Here is a 25,521-nt window from a genome sequence, read left to right as displayed (position 1 = left end):
TAAAGGAAAGGGGATAATATGATGAAAGGGCCCAAAGGAGCTTTTTTTAGGTGCATTTGATTAAAAAACTCCTGCAAAACTTAGTCACCAAAACAGCTGTGCTGAAAATTTTGCTGAGAAAACGCATTTTGTCCTCTGCACAGGAAGTCATTATGTAATGGGGAAAATATGCAATGACAATGTACCAAACAGTTGTGTGGTTCTAAACTCAGGGTCTGACACACTGAAGTGTTCTCATCCTACCAGTTTACCCTACCAGCCAGTGAGTGGGTCTGCCTTTCTTTGCACAGGAACTATTATTACACAGGTTTGTTAAAGACACAATTAACATTATTGTCTTAATGTCTAAAGTTATCATTGAGATTACCCAGAAAAAGAATGTTCTGAAGTCAGTCATCTAAGGGAAGAACAAAACTTCTACTATAATCATGAGTGAAATACTTAGAAGTGGTCAAATATTCATGTACGATTTAGAAAATTTAACCGATTTAAATACTGCCCCAAAAGGCCAAGAAACCAGTGTTTTCATGATGGTTCATTGTCTGAATTTGGAACAGTAACCTTGAGCAGTCATAATGTCACTACACCTCAAGAACTCTTTTTCATTGTATGGAAATATTTTCAAGGAACAGTTAGTCCAATGACATCTTAGCCCTCCCTTCCTTGCTCCTACTTTATCTCTGGGGCAGAATTCTGCAATAGACAAAAACATTAGCTTTACGATACCGATTCCCAGGTTATTATTCTGTCATTTTATTGAGTCGTCAGGTTCTGTCATAACTGGCTGATGGCATGGAGATGACACCACAGTGAGATGCCTTTTAACGATGGTTTCAAGGAGTATCAGGTTTGCATGTGGTGACTTCAATCAACCTCTCTCAATTTAACAACCTCAGTATTGGAATATATACGTCAGCCTCTGACTTCTCACTGTCACATCTTTAAGGTCACCAGGCACTCTAATAATTTGAGAAGAAGCAATCTCATGCTCTTGAGAAAGCTGATCAATAGCTGAAATTCTGGTGCAAAATACTAGAAATTATTTCATTTGATGCTGGTCTTTAAGATAGCTGGAGTCTAATTTTTTAATAGCTGTTTTGGATTAATGAAGTTTGTCTCATTGCAAAGTGATTTCAACACTGAATCTATCACTTTTTGAAAAATTTTATATATGAATTATACATTGATATATATGCATATATAAGATGTCCATAATCATTAATATATATGTATATATGCATGTGTATGTAGATGTAACATGTGTGAGTGTATGTACAGAAAGAGCATGTCCACTGACTTTTTTTTTTTTCTTTTTGCGGTACGCGGGCCTCTCACTGTTGTGGCCTCTACCGTTGCGGAGCACAGGCTCCGGACGCGCAGCCTCAGCGGCCATGGCTCAGGGGCCCAGCCACTCCACAGCATGTGGGATCCTCCCGGACCGGGGCACGAACCCGTGTCCCCTGCAGTCGGCAGGCGGACTCAACCACTGCGCCACCAGGGAAGCCCCTACTGACTTTTGATTATTGAAAAAGAAGGTCCAGAACACAAAACTGAGATAAAAGAGTTTGAAAATAAAAGCAAGAAAAGGTATGAATTGTTTTTTTTACTACAATGATGCAAAGATATATTCCCTTCCAAATGTTTAACTAATATAATTTGGACAAAGTTTTAGTGAACTATCCTTTCTCCTTTATTCCTCCCTACTTTTGATTCTTCTCTGTAAAAGTGATAAAATAATGGATGAAGACAAATAACTGGGTTAAACTCTAGAGTGAAACAGATCAACAAACCTCATCTTAACCACTCACCAACACTAGACATTGGTCAAAGGTGTCCTTCTCCTCCACTGTCAACTGAGGAGAATGATAAATAATAATGACCTCACAGGTCTATTGCGAGGATTAATAATAGGGATGAAAAGTCCAAGCACCTGGTGCATAAAAGGCACTCACCTCAGAAAGAGTAAAATTTAAAGCAAATCTGGTGCTTTTCCTGGATTTAGATAAAATTAAGAATAATGGTGATATTTTCCTTGTAGGTATGCTGAAATGTATATCTACTTGATCACCTAGTACAACACATAAATATATCAATAAAGCTTTCAAAAATACATCGTTTGGGTCTGGAGCAAAGGAAATGACAATTTTTCCTGCTGAATGGTCTTTCACTCAGTGTTAAGGTTGATCACTTAATCTCGGAAAATCCAGAAAATTCAACAGCTAAAGCTCTCACCTACACCCTAATTCAGTTCTTTGGGGTCTTTGTGTTACTCTGCAATCTGTTCCACCTGCACCTTAATAGGTGGCCAAGTCATAGCTGAGTCCCAAAACTTCACTTTGGAATGTTCTGGCCTTTTAGGCTCAAAAAGAAAGTGTTTAGACTTAATGGTTTTATGACCCATCAAATTCTGTGTGGTAGCCTCTAATTGCATCCAGGGATAGGAATTTCTTTTTTAAATCTTTTTTTTTTTTTTGACAGTTTAATAAGAATTTACTAATATGCCAAGCATTCCTGGAATGCATTAAGTGGGTTTTAATTTTTCTCTATTTGAGGTCCCAGCACTCCCTCATGTGGCATTTGTCCACATAACAAGTCAGAAGCAAAAGGATAAGTAAATATTTAATCTCTTTTTTTCTCTTTCTTTTTGATTTCCCATGATTAAATGGAGCAAAAGAGCTAATGCATGCCTCCATGGAGTACAAAATAAAATTTTATTACAGCTACTGTGCATAAAACCAGAGAGATTTTCACCATAATGTCCTAAAAGCCTCAATGCTATAGTAAGCATTTTGTTAATTGGTTCTTTGAGAAATCAGAAATGTTCTACTTCTTTTGCAAGATGGAAATTTAACCTAATGAGACCACCTCCCTTATGTGCTACTAGCATTTATGTTTATTATTGCTATTTTCTTCAGTATGTTAAATATTTTGGAGAAATGATTCTGTATTCATCCCTGAGGCTTATGTGAAGGATAAAACTTAAAAAAGTAAAAAACCAATCTAGTAGAGTTTCAAACGCTATGCCATTATAAGTAGAGGCACTTATCTGACTGCTTAAATATTATAATAATGGTCAATTATTAAAATGTTGACTAAATCATCCACTGCAATAAATCTCTTATTCATAAAACAATGCATAGCAAACTGCTCTCCACTGAGTGTTTTCTGGTTATTTTCCTTCCATCTTAAAAGTTTTAATTTTCATTTGTTTAAAATTCAAGCCCCTTTATTTACGCTCCTGAATTTTGCACAAGGCTCTTAATTACTAATAAGTTTCATATTCTGTGGCTTATTCCATACTCTCAAAACTAAAAGGATAAAACTGTAAAAACATAGAACACTTATAGTAAATATTCCAAGACTATAGCATACAGCTTGCCTTAGGGATCTTGCTGCAGGCAGTTAATGACATTTGGAAATATCAGCAACTGACCAGGGTATTATAGACAGCATTGTGTAAGTGATTAATTACCCTGAGCAAGGTATTTAATCTCTCCAAGTCTCAGTTTCCACATGCACAGGAGTCAGAGAAAGATCCTCAGGGCTGTGGGCTCACACATTTTAAGACAGTGGTCAGGGATAGATGAGTTAATAAATTCAAATTGCCTGGCACACATTAATTGCTAAATAAATGGTTGCTACCATCATTTTCCACAAGACTTTGAAGTATCACTTTTAAAATTTATGTAAGCATTTATTAAACACCTATTTGTTTTCAGCAAGATCTAGAGATCAGTAATTATCTGATCGTTCTCTTCTATCCCAAGAATGCAGTTTTGAGAAATGAAAATCCAATGTAGGCGGATGCTCACTCCATAGTCTATATCCTCCAGGGCTGCCATAGAGTGGAAAGTAAGGGAGAGAGTGGGGATTTCAGCAATGTCAGGAGGGGCAGGTCTTGACTTTGGTCTCTTTTTTTGTATTCGATGACATCTTAAACGGGCACAAAACCAGTTATTCGTATGCTGAAAAAAATTGTAAAGATCATCTACTCCTGTTGGGAGTTTTATGTTTTTGAGTATTCTTTTTGTTTTTGTCTTAGCAGCAGAACTTTTTCTTTAAAGCACTGTTCTTTTCAGTCCCAACAAGCAACACAAGTAGCTGTGTGCTCAGTGACACACTTAATTTCCTTGAGATCATTGGAAACAACTCCAGCCTCCTTGCGACACCAGAAGTGAACCACTGATCACATGTAAGCAGTTCACTTTATCAGTGAGGAAACATAATCCTAGAGAGTGAAACTAGTTAGTGGTGAATCTCCACATAAATCAGATGCCCCAGCTGGACAGCCCAGGGGACAGTTGTAGCCCACAAAAGTATTTGCCTTGGCCCACACATTGTTGCTCCAAACAGTGTTTTAAAGAATTTTGATTTATTTGCCAACATTTAAAAACCAGGACATTGCACATAAAAATCAAGATTTCTGGCTTCTCTTAAAATTTTTGAAGTTTTGGCAACCACCCCACATCCTCACTCCCATGGGGCATCAGTTAGCTAGTGTCAAGATGTGGCTGCCCTCCTTCAATGGAACCTGCAATCTAGGTTTGGTACCCTCTCCACCACTGAGCTTGCATTGTTGTTTTCTTAACTTCATCCTTCCTTGGACATTTATATTACCAGCCTGGCCCTTAAAGTCATTTTTTGAGGTTCCTGCATAAAGCTTAAAACAAAAACATCTTTAACAAAGTAAAAAGAGCAATTTTTTACTCCCACTAAGATATTATAAATGGAGTATACTTTTCTGAAAGTGAGTTTTTAATGTATGGGAGAGAAATATTTTAGGGACTTGGAATCTCAGGAGCAAATAAAAATTGAGCCCCATTTGGGGAAGCTTTTCCTAGTATTTATCTCATGTGACCCTCACAAGTGCCTCTAGAGGTAAGATCTCTCATTTAACTAGGGTTGCCGGCTGTAGCAAATAAACATAGGATACCAGTTACAAATGATTTGGTTTTTATCTGAAATGCAACTATAACTAGTTCCCTGTATTTTATTTGGCAACCCTATACTCGTTGCCATTTAGAAAATGAACAAAGAGTAGCTCCACTGGTCACTCTACAACCACACAGTCATGTAAAGAAGAAAGCTCTGCTCTTGGGCTTAGTTCAAAATGCGGACATGTCCTACAGTGGTGAGGAGAAAGGCCAAATGACCCCTGAAGTAAGTCTCTGTGAAGAAGTCTGGAGAACCAGCTGCGAAGGCAAGACCATGGTACCACAGCAACTTCCAGAACTTTCTAGATGCTCATTCTAATTATTCAGGCCAGACCATTCCCTGGGGATTTGATTTCACCTACTCTTACTGACCAGGCTAACAGGAACACTTTCTCCAGAGACGGCTTCTAACTAACCCCTATCCTCTGAACTTGGCCCCAGTTTCTCCTTCTAGCTAAGGACAAAGACCCTGGAAAAAAGAAAACTTGATTAGGGGCCAGATAATTAGAAAGGTGGGGAAAAAAATCCTCCACAGCAACATCCATCCATAGATCTCACAGTTTCCCCAAGGATCAGGCTAGCTTGAGAGAGTTTCCATATTTGGAAATGATAGAGTAAGTCAAATATCAGCTGCATAATTCCATGTTGATTTTCTGAGTTTTGAGAAAAGAAAACAGTGTCTACCAAATACGTATGTTCCTCCACTCTTCCTTAAATTTGCCTGTGGCTGTACAAATATTCAGTTAGTCATTGTCTTGGTTTGCATTCTTCCAGAAACTGACAATGAGACAATGCTATGAGCCTGAGTCTTGTATTTGGGAATGATGGCAAGGTGAGCTGACGGAGTAGGAAAGTGAAAGAGGGATGGGGGGCAGCCAGTGAAGGGTGTGCTAATGGGCAGGTAACTTCTGAAGGCAACTGGGGCTCAGTCTTATTAGGGAAACCCTGGGTGATGGGATTAGAAGATGCTTCAGTTACCCTGATCAAAGAGAGCTGAGGTATTTATCTACCAGCCAGAGAGATGCCCTTCCACTCATCCATTTCCAACCATCACCCCCATTCATCAGCTCCTGCTGCCAGAGAAAATGTTAGGGAAAAAGCTGCAGGTTCTGATAAAAATGGGAAGTAATAAGGGAATATATCCTGGGCACCAATAGCATCTGTTCCAGGCACACATTCTTTCCTTCCAAGTAACCTATCCATCCCGCCATCAAAATGTATCAGCCAAGGAAGACTCTTTGTTATGAGCTGATCACCACCTGTTTGGGGGATTAATCTTAATAATAAAAAGACCATCAATCCATAAACAGTAATTGGAAGGTCGGAGAAAACCTTAAGAATGTTGAAATCCTTGAGGGATGATTCTACCACAAATCTGGAATATAAACAGTCATGTCACTGCCCTGACAGGAATGTGTTCAGGATCTTGGCTTCTCCAACCTGGTGTGTATAACCTTTCATTGCCAGTTCCTCTGCGTCCTCTGTGTCACCACATTCTCTTTGTTCTGCCTGTTCTACCTTACGCTAATGTCTATCAAGTATTTCAGTCTCCTGCACTCCCCCGGCGGGGTCTGCTCTGCGTGCACCTTAAGTGACAAATTAATTACTTTTAGGGAATGTGATTTACAGATACATGGGCTTCCCTTCATGATACTTATGGGATTTTCTGGAAATTAAAAGCAGCACAAGGTGGTTAAGAGCCCAGACTCTGGAGCCAGACTGCCTAGGTCTGAATCCCATCTCTATCATTTATGAACTGTGTGACCCTGGGCATCTGCCGTGTGCCTCTGTTTCTCCTGTATAAAATGGGCTTAATAATAGTACCTACTTCTTTGGGCTGTTCAGAGGATGTGATGCTTTGTTTTTGTTTGGGGTACGTGGGCCTCTCACTTCTGTGGCCTCTCCCGTTGCGGAGCACAGGCTCCGGACGCGCAGGGTCAGCGGCCATGGCTCACGGGCCCAGCCACTCCGCGGCATGTGGGATCTTCCTGGACCGGGGCACGATCCGGTGTGCCCTGCGTCGGCAGGCAGACCCTCAACCACTGCGACACCAGGGAAGCCCGGATGTGATGTTTTAATACTTGTAATGTGCTTAGAAAAGTGCCTGGAACATGGTAATCATTTTATTAATAAATAACTCTAAAGGGATAAGACTCCAATAGGCATTTAATAATGTTTCATGGTTAGTGCTAGAAGGAAATAATGTTAGATAAAACAGTACTGCCTAGGCTGTCAAATTATAGTTTCTAAGTAACCTTTCTTCTCATTTTTCTTTCCACCCCATCCCCAGCAAAAGTAAGGAGCCATCAGAGGTGATTTGGAGAGTAAGTCCTATCAATTACTAACTATGAAAACCTGCTTTCTATGGAACTAGCTCTTTGCCCATAAAATGGGGACAGTGACACCTGTCAAATAGCAAATAAAATGATGTATGTAAAAATACTTTAAAGGCTCCAGGGCATTTTACCAAGTGAGCTTTGCTTATTGCCTTCTTCACTTTCTTTCGTTCACTTCCACTCCATGGCTCCTTCTCCAGTTTTCTCTCTTCTTTGAAATTTAGCTTTTATTGGTCTCTTCTTGCAAAATAATTCAAAGAAAATTGTATACATATGGACCAAAAATAAGAAGACTATAGAGTCAGGAATAGTCCCATCACTCATAAATAAAAATTTGTAAAATGTGGTCTACGTTCTTGGTCTTCAAAAATAAATATATTATATGACCTTATTATTGTTTGTAACTGCTTTTTAAAAATTATTATATGGTAACATATTGCCATGCCACTCAAGTCTTTCTATAATATGATTTTTAAGTGTTTAGCCCATATTTATGCATCCTATTTTTTTGCAACCAATCTCCAAATATGGGACATTTGAGTGTTTTCCTGACTATTTTCTTAGTAAAAATAACAGGCATGAAAATCCCTGCAAAGATGTCATTCCTCAAAATCATAATTATTTCCTTGGCATTCCTAGAAGATAATTCATAGCATCACTTGGAATTCATATTTTCAAAGCTTTGATACATAGTGTCAAATTATTTTCTAAAAAGATTATTCTATTTTTCACTCTTCCTACCAGTATTTGAAAATGCACATTTTCAACAATGCGTGTAACCTAATCACCTTATCTAATATTAAAATAATTATTTGATATTCAGAAAATAAAATTATCATAATTTTATATTTGATAATTATGGATGGGATAAAATTTGAATATTTTTCATATATTTATTTGTTATTGTTATGCCTCCATTTGTGAATGTCTTATTTGCCTTTTTTCAATTACGTCTTTTCCTCCATTTTGGGGTTATATGTTATTTTATTATTCAAATAAAAGAGCTCTTTACACAGGAAGGACATTAACTCTTTGCAGTCTCATTTTTCAATTCTTATTAGTTGGTCATTTGTTTTAAATTTTTATAGATATTTGATAGTGTGGAAATTTCCATTTTTGTGTGTGTGCTGATTTGTTTGCTTTTGTTTCACTGGTTGTTGTCTATAACATTCTTGGAAAGTCCTCTCTTATCCTAACTTTAAATAGACTGATACATTTCCCTTTTTTCCCTCTCCTTCTCCATATTTCAGGATTACTGTAGACAAATGGCTGTGGCCACACTTATCTGTGTGTGGTCCTAGAATTAAAGGGACTCCAGACTCTAACCTAAGTCTCTCTAGCACAACCTCACTGTGTCATGCTGACAGTCCAGGCAGTATTTTGTGAAAGACATTTCAAGGAGGGAAGTGAATCCACAAGATCCTTAATTCTTAAAATTAAAATGTTTTAAAATAGTATTTAGTTCCTGCTCTTTGGTCCTGAATTTCCTGCCTTGCTCAGCATCAAAAAAAAAAAAAAAAATCAGATAGACTTCATTACCAACTTTTATATGTGTTTCTGAAGCAGAATGTGGGGAGATTTATCACTGCACATATCCTTTCAAACGTTCATAGTTGCTAGAGGACTGGGAAGTTAATAAATTAGCCCTAATTAGGAATTTCTGCATATCGTATTTGAATTTCTCATCATTCCCTCCTAAGGCAGTTGGAAATGCTCTACTGAGAATATAACCTATCAGTAAATGAATCATGGTCCAAAACCATGGCAGAAAACACAACCAACCAAGTCACTGCATTTGTTCTTTGATGGTGAGAATCATGTGGTTTGGCGGAAGGATCAAGGGCTTTGAAATTAGATAGCCATGAAGTTGAGTCCATCTCTGTACTGCCTAGCTGTGTGACCATGGGTGAGTCCATTTCTCAGACCTCGATATTTTGAGATATTGATATTGATACTCATAATACGACTAAAAGTCATTGAGCCACTACTCTGTGCCAGGCACTGTTTTAGGTACTTTATATATGTGAACTCAGTTAATCCTCACAGTAACCCAAGGAGGTAGGTACTATTTTTATCTCCATTTTACAACTGATAAAACTGAGTATCTTGCTAGAGTCGTACAGCTAGAAGGTAGAAGAGCAGGCCGTGCAAGAACAGGCATTTTGATGCCAGTCAATGAGCTTAACTTTTGTGAGTATAAAGACATCCAGGGAAGTGTTTGCTTGATGCATACAGAGAAGAGAGTTGCTAAATATTAGCCCATTTCTGTCCCTTTGAGTGAGAACCTTGTTCCTACCTCGCACAGTTGCAAGCTCCCCATCCACGTGAGCCATGCGCTGCATGGCAGTAGCCCCAACACAGATTGGCATGCTGACTTTCTGCCCTAAAACAGAAGTCGACAGGTCTATTTCAGCAACGTTCCGGAGCATTCGTGGATAAAGCTTCCACCTAGAATTTTTGAAAAAGAAAAAAAGTTTTTAGAATTTCAAAAGCATAACCAAAGCTTTGACATTAATTTGAGTTAGAAAGAGAAAATATTCTTCTATTTTTCCCAGCAAGCAAAGTCCTTTACAAAGCTCAAGGAAATGCGGTAAAGCTTAATTGTTAAGATGGAGAGTTAACAATAAGATGAATAATAAATTTCTCAAGCCATTGTTCTTAGTAAGGTATAATTAACATTTTATAGAATTAAACCATTTGAGTGTACGGTTTTTTGCCCTTTGAGAAACGCATGAAGTTGTGTAACCAGACAATCAAGATCTAGAACAGTTCAGTCATCCTGAAAATTTGCCCCATTTCCTTTTGTAGTGAAACTCTCCCCCATCCAATCCCCTAACAACCACTGATCTTTTTTTTTTGTCCCTATAGTTTTACTTTGCAAGAATATCATACAAATGGAATCATATATAGTCGACCCTTGAACAAGGTGGGGGGCGGGGTGGGTGGAGGGGGTCAGCTCTTTGCACAGTGAAAAAACTTTACAGTTGGACCCTCCAGATCTCCAGTTTCACATTCACGGATTCAAGCAACGATGGATCGTGTAGCACCGATTCAGTGAAAAAAATCTCTGTATATGTGCACCTGCTCAGTTCAAACCCACTTTCAAAGGTCAGTTCTAGTATGTGGACTTTTGAGTCTGGCTTCTTTCACTTAGCCTAATGCTTCTGAGATTCACCCATATTGCTGCATGCATCAATAATTGTTCTCTTTGGTTGATGACTAGTATTCCACTGTAAGAAGGTAGCACAGTTTGTTTATCCATTCTCAAGATAAGAGACATTCGGAATCTTTCAACTTGGGGTGATTATGAATAATGCCACTATAAACATTCACTTAAAGGTTTTTGTGTGAATATAGCTTTCATTTCACTTCTTCCAAGCCATTTTCAAGATGGTATAGAATGGCATGGAGGTTAGATTAGAGTTTAAGAAGATATCCTATGTCTACTTCAGCAGTATTTTTTCTTACAGACGGTAGTTTCAGGGAACTACTTTTAAAATTTGATGTGGTTTCTTCAAAATCCTTGATCTGAATTCAGTATCCACTGAAGTATGATGATAAGGGAAGTTTTTATTTTAGTTTAATTGAGCATTTTCATGAACAATGTTATTTGGCAAAGACAAGTTTTTGGCTTGAATTTTTGACCCCTGAACATTATCTTAAATTACTTTTTCTGTAATACTTTTGTGTAGCAATGAAAGTTACTAACAAACCAAGAATCAAACTAGTAAATTTTACAGGAAAACTAGTTCTCTTTTCTCTCAGCAAAATTTGTATCTCTTATTTGTTCAGGATTATTTTCTCCTCATTAGTAACTGATTAAAACTGAAAAAAACACAGCCCCATTTCTAATGAGCACTAAGGCAATAAATATGTGAGTACACACATATACGTACCTAACTAGCACGTACCTTTCAGGACCTAGATTTAACTCTGCTTCTAGATAGATCAAGATTTTTTATTAATACAGTGAAGTGTGATTTAGTAAGGGAGTCACCAAAATAAATTGAACCTCCCAAGTCTTAACTGAAGCTTACTTCCTGTAGCAGAAGAAGCAGTTCTGTCTTCGTGTTGCCTTGAGGAATAGCTAAGGGTCTGTAATATAACCCTTCCTCACATAATAAAGTAAAAACATCCAGCCCTTGCAAGCATAATAAAGAAGTTTAACTGTGATTTCTCTGCAATTCCTTTGAACATCATAATTGTCATGATTTTCTGTCACACCACATGCTCTGCTGCTGGAAGTCTTTTCTTCTCGACTGACCCTCACAGCGTAATTCTTTGATCTCCATTCTGATGGGGGAGAGGCAGAAGCCTTGAAGAGAGTTTTCTACTACCAATCATCTCTAAGTGTATTATTAGAATGAGAGAAAAAGATTTAATAGCAGCCGTTGGCACGCTGGCCTTGGAAGGCATTAATATTTACATAGAGCTGAGGAAACAATGAAACTTTTATGAAGCATACACACAGAGCTGCGGGGCATCAGCCGTGTGTGTGTGTGTGTGTGTGTGTGTGTGTGTGTGTGTGTGTGTGTGTGTGTGTGTGTGTGGCAGAAAGAACATTTTCAAATATCCAGTTCCCCTTTTTAAGGCAAGGTTCCCCTTTTAAGGCAAGCTACTTCCATCTCCAGGCAGTAGCTTTAGGCTTGGCCACGAGGTGGCGCAGTCACTTAAATAACTGTTCTTGCTTCCCCCACACGTTACTTCCTGCCTTGAGGATGGCATTACAGACACCCGTCAACCAATGCACAAAATGCAATTCCTAGGCCAAATTAGATGAGATCAATGGAGTGGGAAATGTACGTTCTCTAGAAAGTCCTCCATATTTTGAAATTTTCCAAAGACCGATTACAACTAACCTTGTCAGGTAATTCCAATAGCTCTCCAAGCCCCACCCAATCCCCTCCCCCAATTTAAGGGATTTTTTTCCACAGTCTTACATAAAACAGTAGCTGACTATAACCTTGGACTCTGCTCTTATGGGACCTCCACTTTGGAAAAAGTTATGAAAATTGACAAAATAATCGAGCCAATTGAATAATAAACCTCTTTCATAGGTTTCCTGAGTTAAAATAAGTGGGGCAAAAGTTGGGATCCATTTTGTTAGGGAAACCACTGACTGAAACAGCCTGCCCTGGCCAGGCCCAATAGTAAACACTTGCATGAGTTTTATTAAACAGGAGGTCCTGGTAAGGAACGCGACAAGCCACCATCAACCGGAAGAATTCAGGAAAAGTCGAAAGGAGAGGAGACTCCAGTGATCTGTCCTACCAACTTCCCAGAATCCTCCTCACTGGAATCCATCTTCGCTGAGTGATGCGTGCGCCACCAGGAAGGACCCTGAGTCAGAATGATTGGCCAGAGACAACCCGGAAACTAATTCCATCACCGTAAAACCCAAGACTGCGAGCCACGTGGCAGAGCAGTCCTCCTGGGTTCTCTTCCCCTGCGGTTCTCCGTCCGGTCGCCCCTTCCCAATAAAGTCTCTTGCTTTGTTAGCATGATTGTCTCCTCAGACAATTCTTCTCCAAGTGTTAGACAAGAGCCCACTCTCGGGCCCTGGAAGGGGTCCCCCTTCCTGCAACATTTTCACATCCACCAAGGACCTTGATTTTAATTTATCATAAATCGGGTGATACAGTCCTCAAGAGGAGGTACACTGATGAAAGAAGACACCTGCTCATCACCCAGCTTTGAAGTCCTGTGCTGTTCTTGAATCCCACCAACTCGACACACTGAATTAATAAGTCCAGTAAGATGATCATATTGCATCTTAATTTCTCGAAATTAGTTATTCTAAACAATAAAAACACATGAAATATATGTATAAACCTACAGAATATGTGTATATATGTATATAAAATACACCACGGTATTTGTAATCATACTTTTTACCATTCATTTGTAATATCGAGAGATCTTTAAGAAATTTAACTGAATTATTATCAACCTCTGAGGCATCCTGGTAAAGGAAGAAGGAGGGCAGGAATTTAAGTCTGAAGAAAACACAGCATGGTAAACATATTTAAATAGTCAAGCCATTTTTGGAAAGGCTTTGTGTGTAGTTAAGTTTCAGAAGGCCTGCGAATCTCCTGAAATGGTATGTGTGTGTGTGTGTGTGTATCTTCAAAAAACAAGAGACAATTAGCTGCTTTTCATAATGCAAGAGAAAAAGCAGCTTACTTACCTGTTGTGCAAATGAGCTGAATGATCCTGTGACGTTTACACCTACGAGAAGAACACTGCCAGTGCCACTGGCAAGTGTAGATTGCTTCTCAAATATTAAAGAGAGGGAATGATTTCACTTTTACCATCTGTTATTTGAAAGAAAACCACACAATTTTCCGAGTCTCTAAGTGATCTGCGAGGGACGAGGAGAGCTTCCTTTTCTAATATTACAGGGCTTCTAAATACCCAAATCAGAGAATTATATTCCACCAATGATAATTTCACAAGAAGCCACAAAATATGTGCAGATCACGGTTTAGAAAGATACCCTGAGTTAATGTGTAAGAGAAACAAAGTACTGTTCTTTTGAAAATTAACTCCAATCAGGTCAGGCCCCATGAAACCTAGCAAGCTGACGTTTTTCTCTGTTCCTGTTATAATTGCGATAGGAAACTGTTCTTCTGGGTGGTTCTATCTATTTGACTTTATTTGTCCTTTTTTATGTGGGGAGTGGACACAGTAGGATTAGAGCCCCAAGTCTTAGCCAGAAATACCTCCAAGCAACCGTTTGGTCACATAAGTGGCCCGTGTCCCCAGAACTCCAAATCGTGGTTGTCAGGGCTGGGTACAGAGATAAAAGGTGTCATTGTGGATGACCATTTGCTACACTTGTGCCATGGGGAGGGGTATAAATGTCATAACTGTCTTTAAAATACTCTGTCATTGTGTCACAAGGGGTTATCTGAAGTTTGTTTATTTTGCCATCTTCATTTGAATCAAATGAGATGTTTCAGACTGATTGCCTTCATCCCATCAAGCCAAAGCCACCACCACCTCTGCAGAACATCTATTTTTAGTTCCACGTGATCAGCTTGATGACACAGGGTGAGGACTGAAAGGCCACCCAGCAAGTTACACAGCAAAGGAGGAACTGGGATGTTAGATAGGCAATGTGTGCTGCAATAAAAACTCCTCAGGTGGTTGATAATAATCCTCTCTCCTCCAGAGAAAGTTGATTAATACATTTTTCCCTTCTTTAAAGCTGAACAAAATTGAGTGATCAAGGTTCGTGGAAAAGGTGGCATTGAAACCTCATTCTCATTATCTGTGTCTTGACCCTAAATTACTCGGTACTTAGGCTGAGTAAGTTGAGAATACTCACTGCAGAACCATGTAATTCACAGAAGTTGTGAGGTACTTTTCCAGTCCATATCTTGGAGGTCACCAGTCTTCTGTGTTTCACCAGGTTTCTAGAATTTCTAGGGTTGAAGAGGTGTTCTGTCTGCTTTGCTACACCCCTTTGCTTCCTCTTAAAGGCCTCCAGTGGGCCAATTGTTTTGGGTCCAGTTTGCATCAATTCAACCCACCAGCACTATGGAGGCCCAAGGTCAAGATGCATCCACCGGAATGTAAGCTCCTGTGGACAAGAATTTTCTTCATCTGGCTTACTGCTCTATCCTCAGCATGTAATACTGAATCGAGCCCATTGAGAGTGTTAATGTGTGAGGTAATTAATCAACTAGCATGGAGTGAAGGGTGGTAAGGGGTGAGGAAGGCTGTGTATAAGTGGAGTAGGTGGTCACCTGAGCATTGTGCCCCAAGGAATGCTGAGGGACACCAACTCCATCATCCTGTCAAGCCCCTGAAATTTCCTTGGTTAAAATTACCTATTTGTGGGCTTCCCTGGTGGCACAGTGGTTGAGAGTCTGCCTGCCGATGCAGGGGACACGGGTTCGTGCCCCGGTCCGGGAAGATCCCACATGCCGCGCAGCGGCTGGGCACGTGAGCCATGGCCGCTGAGCCTGTGCGTCCAGAGCCTGTGCTCCACAACGGGAGAGGCCACAGAAGTGAGAGGCCCACGTACCGCAAAAAAACAAAAAAAAAAACAAAGTTACCTATTTGTGTTCAAGTGTTGCTTTCAGGAGACTACTAATAGGCAAACCACATCACCTGGTGATGAGTTGACATGGGCCCAAGAAGGGGCATCTTCCAAGAGCAGAAAATGTTGAAGGGACCCCAAAATATTACATAACAGTTGGAAAAAATCATGCAGAATTTTAAGCCGCTCCACTCTTTGCCAGCTTTTCCCTTCCCATAGCTCCCCCAGCGTCCCAGAAAAGATCTGAGACAAAGTCAAGGCTTGAAGGAGTTTTGGGAAGCCCCCCACCCCCTTTCACCCCACTCTCAGGCTCCTGCATGGATTTGCAGATGAATCGGTGCTGCTTGCCAGGACCCACCTTGGTTAGAATGATTTCACTTCTCCTAACTTACACATAGAAAAATGATTTTGAGTGATTTTGCTCTAGGCTAAAGAAGAAATGAGGAAGGCAGGCAGATTCTTTCCCCTGGATACTTTTTGCCTGTTTTCTTTAATTTTTCATCCTCCATGAGTGCCCACGACATTTGCTGGCTTCACTAAAAGCTATTATATAAGATGAATGAGCCCCAAAGACTATAGTATATGGAGGGCTCGCCTCTCCTGCTCCAGCAAATAAACCATTTCCTAATTGCTGAGAGAAAAAGGGGTTTTCCTCCTTTAAAGTTACTTTGTTTCTTGTTTTTATTACAAATAGAAAACATAAACCATGATATCTACCATCTTGGGCTTTGAAATATGAAAGTCAAGGGCAAACTAATTTGGGAAGAGTGATGAAGCACTTTGAAGGAGAGATGAAGCAGCAAAGTTGAAAGAGTAATGCTATATGGACAAACTGGAATCTAAGGTGAAAATTTAGACAATGGTAATCAAAATGAATGATAGTGGAAAGCCAGCAGGATGGGAACATCTGAGGCGAACATCTGAGGCAACCATCCGATCTGGTTTGACCAGATAAGATGGCTATCTTATGTTTAATGTTACTAGTTTCCTACACCATAAAATAGACCATCATTGTCATACTCAGAGAAAAAGAAAATGGAGTCATCAGGATTTGTCACCATTTTTATACACAGTTAAATGTATAAAAATGTATGTATCCACATAATTCCAAGTGAGGAAAGTTAGGGTTAGCTTTTTTCAAGATTCCCAGGCTTGGAATATGTTCAAACAAGTTTAAAGCCCAACATTTCTCACAGCCCTATGAATTTCGCCTCTCTACTAAGCATAATATCTAGACAAATAATTCCACACCATCAACATTAAAGCTGAAAGATCTTGATAGAATGTTTCTGTGTAATTTTTAAATATGATTTTTAAAAATTCTTACCTGGAAAATGCTGCAATATTATCAGCCAAGGTTTCCTGATCATTTGCCCCAGATTTATAATAGTCATATATAGACTTTGGAAGTATGGATTTAGCATGTTGTTCATAATCACTGATGCAAACAAGCCGGGTGAACATTTTCCTGTTGCGAACCCTGGGATATTTTTCTTTTTTTTCCCTGTGTTGCTTTCTACATCCTGACAATTCTGTTATTTGTCAATTATTAATAGACTTTTTCCAAAGTTCAGATTTAGTTTTCTGTTGTGTACATTAAGAGAGCAAACATATGCTTAGACTTTGAAATTTTATTTGCAGCTGTCTGCCAAAGAACAGGTAGTACACCTAAACCACAAGAAGTTGGGTTGGGGAGGCAACAGGAGGGGATTAGGTGTTTGTCACATTAAAAAGGCAGAAGAAAAAACAAACAAACAAAAAAAGGCAGAAGAATGAGTAAAAATTAAAAACCTAGAGAAGTACTTGCCTAAAGCCGCTCTTAACTCAGTTCTGCCTAAGGCTGCTTCTTCCCCAGGGCATGTGCCTTTGCTGCCTAACTGGTACTGGAATAGGCTGCCCATTCATTTTCATTCCATGTTTGGATCATGCACATATATGAAAAAGAGCTTATGAAATGAATGGGGCATGTGTTACTGGAAGGGGGACCCCTTCCAGGGCCCGAGAGTAGACCCTTGTCTAACACTTGGAAATGAATTGTCTGAGGAGACACACGTACTGACAAAGCAAAAGACTTTATTGAGAAAGGGTGCCCAGGGGGAAAGCAGCAGGGTAAGGGAACCCAGGAGAACTGCTCTGCCACGTGACTCTCAGTCTCGTTTTATGATGATGATAATCTCATTACCTTTCCAGATAGTCTCTGGCCAGTCATCTTGCTTGCAGCCATATTTGGTCTGACTCAGCATCCTTCTTAACTCTCCTCTTGCCTTCTTGGCTCGCACCTCTCAGCCAAGATAGATTCCAGTGCAAGGTTTCTGGGAGTTTGGCAGAACATATTATGGGCTGGAGTCTCCTCCTTCTTTTTGGCCCCTCTTGAATTCTCCTGGTTAGTGTTCGGCAACAGCACTGTGTTCCTTATCAGGACCTCCTGCTGAGACAACTCCTGCAAGCCATTTATCATATGCCTGGCCAAAGCAGGAGGTTTCAGTCCGTGGTTCCCTTACACATCCAGTAAAGGCAGGGTGTCTACACAATATGAAACTCAGCCGATTATAAACATTTGGCTTTAACAAGGAACATTAAGGCCAAATTTACAGTTAATTCTTAGAACTTTATCTTGTTCTGGAGAGGATGCAAGCAAGTGCCAGTCCAAAAGATCATGTGATCTCAATCCAAATTTCACTCAGTCATGGAACGAACACCTGGAGCAGATTCATATTAGTAAGAAATGACTCAGAAAGCAATGGCTTTGACATCAGTTAGACCTGGTTTTCAATCTGGGAGCCCCCACTTAAAACTGCTCACGTGCTGTCCAGCAGCTGAATTCCAACTGCCTACACCTCTCTGAGAATGCTCTTTTAAATTTGGAGCCTGCTTTTCCATCCACATGGCATGCTAAAGTGCTATGGAATCAATGCCCCCTGGAATAATCCTCCACTGAGGGCTTAGTGGAATTGGTATATAAATACCAAATCCCTCACTCCTCTGGGGGTTAACTCGTAGGTGTGTGTTCTACAGTGCAGGCTTCAGTTGCCCGCAAGTGTTAGTAGGTTGCTAAGCCACCCTGTGTTGGCTGCCTTCCCTTACAATCTCACTCCCCTAACAATCTCACTCCCCTACCCTTTAATTTAATCAAAGAGCTGTTAGGATTAACATTGAATTATAGGTAGGTTTATTCCTCAAGTTCACAAATGCTTACTTTTTGCTTCAGTGTAGTGATAACTAAATTGACCCTAGAAATACTATTGGAATGTGAAATTCTGTTAATATGTTAGGGGAGTTCTAAAAGAAAGAACTCCATCGCACAGTTAACAAAATCATTATGAAAATTGATCTGAGATCTTACCTGCTGCGAGAACTGATTCAAAAGTTGCATATTAAAGCAAGACCTTTTGTTTACATATTCATTTATTTGCAACTTCGACATATTAAAACTTTTAACACCTTGCAATTAAAGTAATTTTGATGCAGAGGCAATTTATCGTTCTAGAATGAACCTTAAACAGGTCAAGTGCTTGAGAAACTAAAGGAGATAAGGGCCAGTGGTTCCCAAAGGGTGGCCCTAGACCAGCGATGTCAGTCTCACCTGGAAACTTTTGTTAGAAATGCAAGTTCTCAGGCCCCTCCCCTGTCCTGCTGAATCAGAAACGCTACAGCCTTTTGTGCTGTAACAAGCTTTCCAGGTGACTCTGATGTACAGTATGGTTTGAGAACCACTGCTCTGGCTCGATTGAGAGTAAAGGAGGATTTATTTTAAGAAGCTCGAATTAAAAGAAAAAGAAAAAATTCCATTCTCATCTGTACTATTGCAGCCGGCAGCTGATTTGGTGTACAAACCATCTTTGCAGATAAACTAAATATAGTCCCCAAATAGTTTCATGAATCTCTTGGTGGAGAGAACTAAAAGAAGTGGGTGGAGTTTAGAACTGCTTCTGTTAATTTGTGATAATTACGTTGTTTAAATATCTCACATTTTTTCAGAGACAATACATTCTGTAAAACTCCACTCTAGGCCTCTGTGAAGTGAGAAACTTGTTCAAGCTGCTAATGGTTGCACTTGCCCATCGCTGCCGACCACCCAATTTGGGAATCAGGATGGTAAATGGCCAGGAGATGGCCTCTGCTGCTGGATTTGAACTAAAAGATAGAGGGGTTTTTTGCTTTTTTACTTTTTTTTACACTGGACTTTCTTTATTCATGTCAACCCTTCTTAACATCCCAATAAAATGTTCAGCAGAATAATGTCTCTTACAAGGGTAAAAAATATTTCATTGTGAGTTTGTTAGCCGGAAACTGGGTTTGCCTCTTGGTGGGTGTTGAGACAATAGACAAAATCAAGCCAACATCTGGAGAAGGAAGGATTTATTATTACTTGCAGAAAGTAAGGGAAGATTTATTATTACTTGTGGAAAGTAAGGGGGTCTTTCCCAAAGCAGTGCCTACCCTAACAGCAAAATTGGGGAAGTTTTTTTTTGGAATTTTATTTTATTTTTTTATACAGCAGTTTCTTCTTAGTTATCCATTTTATACATATTGGTGTATATATGTCAATCCCAATCTCCCAAAAATTGGGGAAGTTTTAAGCAAAGGGTAAATGTATATTCATGAAGGAGCTGGAGCAGAGAATTCAGCATAGAATTAGGGCAAAGGTCGACAGAGTCCAAGTTTTAGTTGATTGAAGTTAGGAGGGTCAACTTAATCATTCCATCCTCCACCTGGGGGGAGGGGGGCTTAGTTCCTACAGAACTCAAAGATACATTATTACATATATCCCTTGAGGAGGAACTAGGACTCTGCTTTATCACTGCACTATTGTTTGACTGTCTTTTCTCTGTTCCTGCATTCTTTTGTTCCCTTGAGATCATTAATTACCTAGACCTTTTCAAGGGCAAGCATTGCAGCCATGCTTAGATCACTAAAATGGCTCAGGCCAAAATGGCTTCTTTTATGCCAGAAAAAGAGAAGCCAAATGTGGTCTTTTCCTCTGGGGACCCTCCTACCCTATCTGCCTACAGTTTTACTTTGCATTTTCCTGATTATTAATGAGTTTGATAATCCTTTTATGTTTGTTTATTGGTTTTTTATGTTTCCCAACTTGTGAAATGCTTGCTCATGTCTTTGGTGAATTTTTATATTAGATTTGTTGTTGACAGGTAGAATTTCTTTATATACTTTGGATACATCTTTTGTGGTTATACATATATAAGGTACATTTTTACTAAGTTCTTGACGTTTTTCCCACACACAAAATGCCAATGTCAGTCTCAAAGCTGCCTGATTAAGGACAAGTGTTTAGATAGTCCCCATTTTCTTTCTCTTCCTTCTTTCCTCCTTTTCTTTCTCCCTCTCCCCTTCCTTCTCTTTGACTTTATCTTTAACTTCATTTTCTTTCTCTTCTTTTTCTTCTTTTTCTTCCCTTTCCTCTTCTTCATCCCCCTCATTCTCTTACTTTTGTTCCTCTTTTATCCCTCTCATTCTAATTAGAGTCAAGTTCTAAATGGGCAAGTTGCCTCTAGCCAGGTGAATTTGTTTTTTTCTGGTTCATCCAGTAAATGTGTTGCCCTTTGAGGTCCTGGCTTTGAGCTGCAATGAAAGCATGCACAACTGTTGCAAGCTTCTGGAAAGTTTCCCTCTTTCATTCTGTGCAAAAAGGCAGGACTTTGCAACAGTCCCTGGCAGGGGTCTGAAGATGGAGATGAGGTGCAAAGAGTTTTCTTGTGCTTCTCCACTACACTGGTTAACATCTTTTTGAGTATCCACCTTGAAAGTGATATGGTTTGTCTTCTGTTCCCCAAGGTCCATGAAGCAATTAAAATAGAAATCCAATTCAAGGGTTCAGCACATGCCCTTGGAGGAAAATTGTCTCTGCTTACCTCTCTGGGCTGTTGCTCTCATTCAACTTTTGTCTGTTTATTCCTTACTATTTTATGAAGATGCCGATGCCTTTTGCACTGTGTTACTCATTATTGCTCTTCAGCAAATAGATCTCTTGTCTTCCAGGCTCATCCTAGTATTGCATGTCCTGATTTACATGTGGTATGGTTGGGTCATAAAACCTGTTGGCCAAAGAATCATGGGTGGAAGTGTAGTGTGTCAATTCTGGGACAGAGAATTTAATAAGAACTGAAACCCTCTGGGTCTGTTGTTTCCTCTGCCATGATAACTAACAGTATTAATACCAGACAGGGCCCTGTGGGGCTCCTGGGTACAAAAGTTTTCTGTGTCCCCCCTTTCTTTGATTACAGGAAATAGCCTTCATTCAGCCTCCGTGAACTTCCCTGAGTTCCAAGGGGCAAATTCAAGCAGTTGTTAATTAGGGAAGGGAGGGGATGCAAGACAAGGGAGAAACAAACAGTCAAGAGAAACAATAGTGCAGCCTTGGGGCAAGGTCCTTGTTTCCCATCAAAGGATATACACAACAATATCTTTGAGCTGTTTTACAGATACTGAAACCCCCTCCAGGTGGGAAAAGTTAACGATTAACAATGGTATGCTGCCCACAAGCAAGTAGTCCCCAGACCAGTTGGAACCTGAAGGTTGATGATGCTGACTCCTACTTACCTCACCATCAGCCCATCAGAAGAATGTCCATGAGTGGATCACACCCTCTTTGAACCATTACTATAGAACTTCTCACTATCCTCTCCAAGTGGGGACACATAGTTTTTTGAGGCAGGAGGTCACTGTGTCCCCCTTTGCCTGGGAAAGTGACAAAGTTTTCCTTTTCTTCTTTACCCAAAACTCTGTTTCCAAGATTCAATTTGGCACTGGTGTACAGAGAAGCTGAGCTTTCGGCATCAATTTTCCAAATAGTGGCTGTTCCAGCAGCCTGAGTTCCCAAATGTGGGCATCATGGAGCATAGCCTCTAGCCAGTACAAAATGGTTACAGAGTGTGAGCAAGAATAAACTTTTGTTGTTTTAAGAGACTGACATTTTGAAGTTTTTTACTACTGCAGTACACCCTGACTGACTTAAAAATAGTATTAGAGAAAGAGTAACAAAAAAGAAAAAATGTTGGGTATTTGGTTAGGGGGTGAGTAGTAGGAAAACTATTAAAGTTAAGAAGGATTAAAATTCATGTCATGCAGTGGCAAAACCATTATTATTCATATCACTAGCAATAACTTGGAAGGCAGATCACCTACTTAATGAACCCCTAAGGGAAAGAGTTGGAAAGCAAATATATAGCATGTGTTGGCTACTATTTAGCTGTGTTGGGTGCATTACTACAAGAAAAACAAGCTCACAAAGACTTGGCTGATTTATGCACAGGGAAAAAAAAGATTCCCAAAAAGAGAGTCCAGAAATGTGGAGATTTGAAAGGCTTGCAGATGCTACTTGTTCCCAAACCCTGTCAATAAAAATTTAAAAGATGTTTGGGTGATAAATGTCATTTCAAACTCAGTTCTGTGCAAGGATCAAATCTAGGGCACATCCCTCACACTCCTTGTTAACACAACTGAATGAAGTAAGCCATCTCAGAGCAAGACCCAGATAAGAATATGATGCTCAATAAATCCTTTCAACAGGACAGCATGACAGGGAAAAGAGTAAAAAGGAGTGGCTGAGATATCCAAGTTATGACCCAGTCCTTCATCATCCCAAATTTAGTGACACAAAGCAAGATCTGTTTTGATATGCTCATAGATTCTGTACATCAGGAATCTGGACAAGGCAAACAGGGATGGCTTTATGCTCTTCCATGATGTGTTACCTCAGATGATATGACATGAATATATGGGGGCTAGCATCATCGAGGGGCCAATCACTCACATATCTGGCACCTTGGCTGGGATGTCTTAAAGGCTAGAGTCAGCTGAGACAATCAATCAGACAACCTACAACATTAAGCTTCTTCATGTCACTAGGATTTCTTCACAGCAAGGTAGCTCAGGTGATTGAACTTCGTACATGATGGTTTAGCACTCAAAGAGTGAATGTTCTAACAATGCATAAGCTACGTGGCTCTTTACAACCCAGACTCAGAAGTCACATAGCACCACTTCTTCTGCTTTTGGTCAAAGCCATCTCAAATTCAAAGGAAAGGAGACACAGACTTCAACTCTTTTTTTTTTTTTAAATGGACCTACAATTATATTTCAGGTGTACAAGATAGTGATTCAATATATTTTTCTTTATAACATCACTGACAGTTATTTATTTATTTATTTAAATTGAAGTATAGTTGGCATACAAAATTGGTTTCAGGTGTATAACATAGTGGTTCCACATTTATGTACATTATGAAATGATCTCCATTATAAGTCCAGTAACCATCTGTCACAATACAGTTATTACAATATTATTGATTGTATTCCCTATGATGTACATTACATTACCATGACTTATTTATTGTATGGCTGAAAGCTTGTACCTTTTAAAACCCTTTACTTATTTTGTCCATTTCCCTACCCCCATTACCTTTAGCACCGCCAGTTTTTCTATATCTATGAGTCTGTCTCTGTTTTCTTCTGTTGATATATGTGTTTGTTTTTTTAGATTCCACAAATAAGTGAAATCATGTAGTAGTTGTCTTTCTGTCTGACTTATTTCACTTAGCATAATACCTTCTAGGTCTATTTATGTTGTCCCAAAGGCAAGATTCCATTCATTTTTTTAATGACTGAATAGTATTCCATGGTGTGTTTGTACACACACACACACACACACACCACATTTTCCTTCCTTATCCATCCATTGATGGGCACTTAGGTTGCTTCTGTACCTTGGCTATTGTAAGTCATGCTGCAATGAACATAGAGGTGCACGTATCTTTTTGAATTAGCATTTTCATTCTCTTTGGGTAAATACCCAGCTGTGGAATTGCTGGACCTTCTGGTTGTTCTATTTTGAATTTTTTGAAGAACCGCCATATTGTTTTCTATAGTGGCTGTAGCAATTTGCATTCCTACCAACAGTGCACAAGTGTTCCCGTTTCTCTATATCCTCACCAATACTTGTTATTTGCTGCCTTTTTGATAATAGGTATTCTGACAGGTGTGAGGTGGTATCTCATTGTGAATTTGATTTGCATTTCCCCATGATTAGTGATGTTGAGCATCTTTTCATGTGCCTGTTGTCCGTCTGCATGTCCTCTTTGGAAAAATGTCCATCCAGGTCCTCTGCCTATTTTTCAATCAGATTTTTTTTGATACTGAGTTATATGAGTTCCTTGTATATTTTTGTATAAGGATATCAATGCCTTATTAGATATGTGATTTGTAAATATTTTCTCCCATTCAGTAGGTTGCCATTTTGTTTTGTCGATATTTCCTTCACTGTGCAAAAGCTTTTTAGTTCGATGTGGTCCCATCTGTTTATTTTTCTTTTGTTTTTCTTGCCTGAGGAGACATAACCAAAAAAATTGCTAAGACTTATGTCAGAGAGCTTACTTCCCATGTTTCCTTCTAGGAGTTTAATGGTTTTAAGCTTACATTTAAGTCTTCAATCCATTTTGAGTTCATTGTTTTATTTTATTATTATTTTTTATTTTGTCTGCCTTGGGTCTTAGTTGCAGCATGCAGTATCTTCATTGAGGCATGTGTAATCTTCATTGCAGCACATGGGCTTCTCTCTAGTTGTGGCATTCAGGTTTTCTCTTTGTAGTTGTGGCACACAGTCTCCAGGGTATGGGGGCTCTATAACTATGGCACACAGGATCCAGAGTGTGTGGGCTCTGAAGTTTGGTGGCACACAGGCTCTCTCGTTGAGGCATGTGAACTCAGTAGTTGTAGCATATGGACTTAGTTGCCCTGCAGGGTGTAGGATCTTGGTTCCCTGGCCAGGGATCAAATCCATGTCCCCTGCATTGGAAGGCAGATTCTTTACCACTGTACTACCAGGGAAGTCGCTGGGTTCATTTTTTTATATATGGTATAAGACAGAGACTCAAACTTTTTGTTGTTCTTGTTGTTTATTGCTATATATTCTTTTTTAAAAATCACCTTTATTGGAGTATAATTGCTGTACACTGCTGTGCCAGTTTCTGCTGTATAACAAAGTGAATCAGTTATATGTATACATATATCTCCATATCCCCTCCCTCTTGCACCTGCCTCACACCCTCCATATCCTACCTCTCTAGGTGGTCACAAACCACCAAGCTGATCTCCTTGTGCTATGCAGCTGCTTCCCACTAGCTATCTATTTTACATATGGTAGTGTATATATGTAAATGCTACACTTTCACTTCATCCCAGCTTATCC

General features: G+C 39.5%; 1 protein-coding gene across 2 annotated transcripts in view; it reads right to left on the bottom strand.

The window, feature by feature from the left end:
• Positions 1–16,813, bottom strand: part of HAO1 (hydroxyacid oxidase 1) — a 60,161-nt gene extending 43,348 nt beyond the window's left edge. Inside the window, exons 1-2 of one of the 2 annotated variants that reach the window (XM_024764255.1) lie at positions 16,645–16,813; positions 9,567–9,718 (exon numbers count right to left, since the gene is read on the bottom strand). In XM_024764255.1, coding sequence (XP_024620023.1) covers positions 9,567–9,718; positions 16,645–16,781 — 289 coding nt within the window. In that variant the 5' untranslated portion in view covers positions 16,782–16,813. The remainder of the gene's footprint in view (positions 1–9,566; positions 9,719–16,644) is intronic. The other variant, XM_024764254.1, reaches the window with a different exon arrangement.
• Between the last annotated feature and the right edge of the window lie 8,708 nt (positions 16,814–25,521).

Source organism: Neophocaena asiaeorientalis, unplaced genomic scaffold, assembly GCF_003031525.2.
Source record: "Neophocaena asiaeorientalis asiaeorientalis breed wild unplaced genomic scaffold, Neophocaena_asiaeorientalis_V1.1 scaffold400, whole genome shotgun sequence".
NCBI classification, from domain to species: Eukaryota; Metazoa; Chordata; class Mammalia; order Artiodactyla; family Phocoenidae; genus Neophocaena; species Neophocaena asiaeorientalis.
Note: the sequence above shows the minus strand (reverse complement) of the source record. Positions and strands in the feature narration are given on the sequence as shown.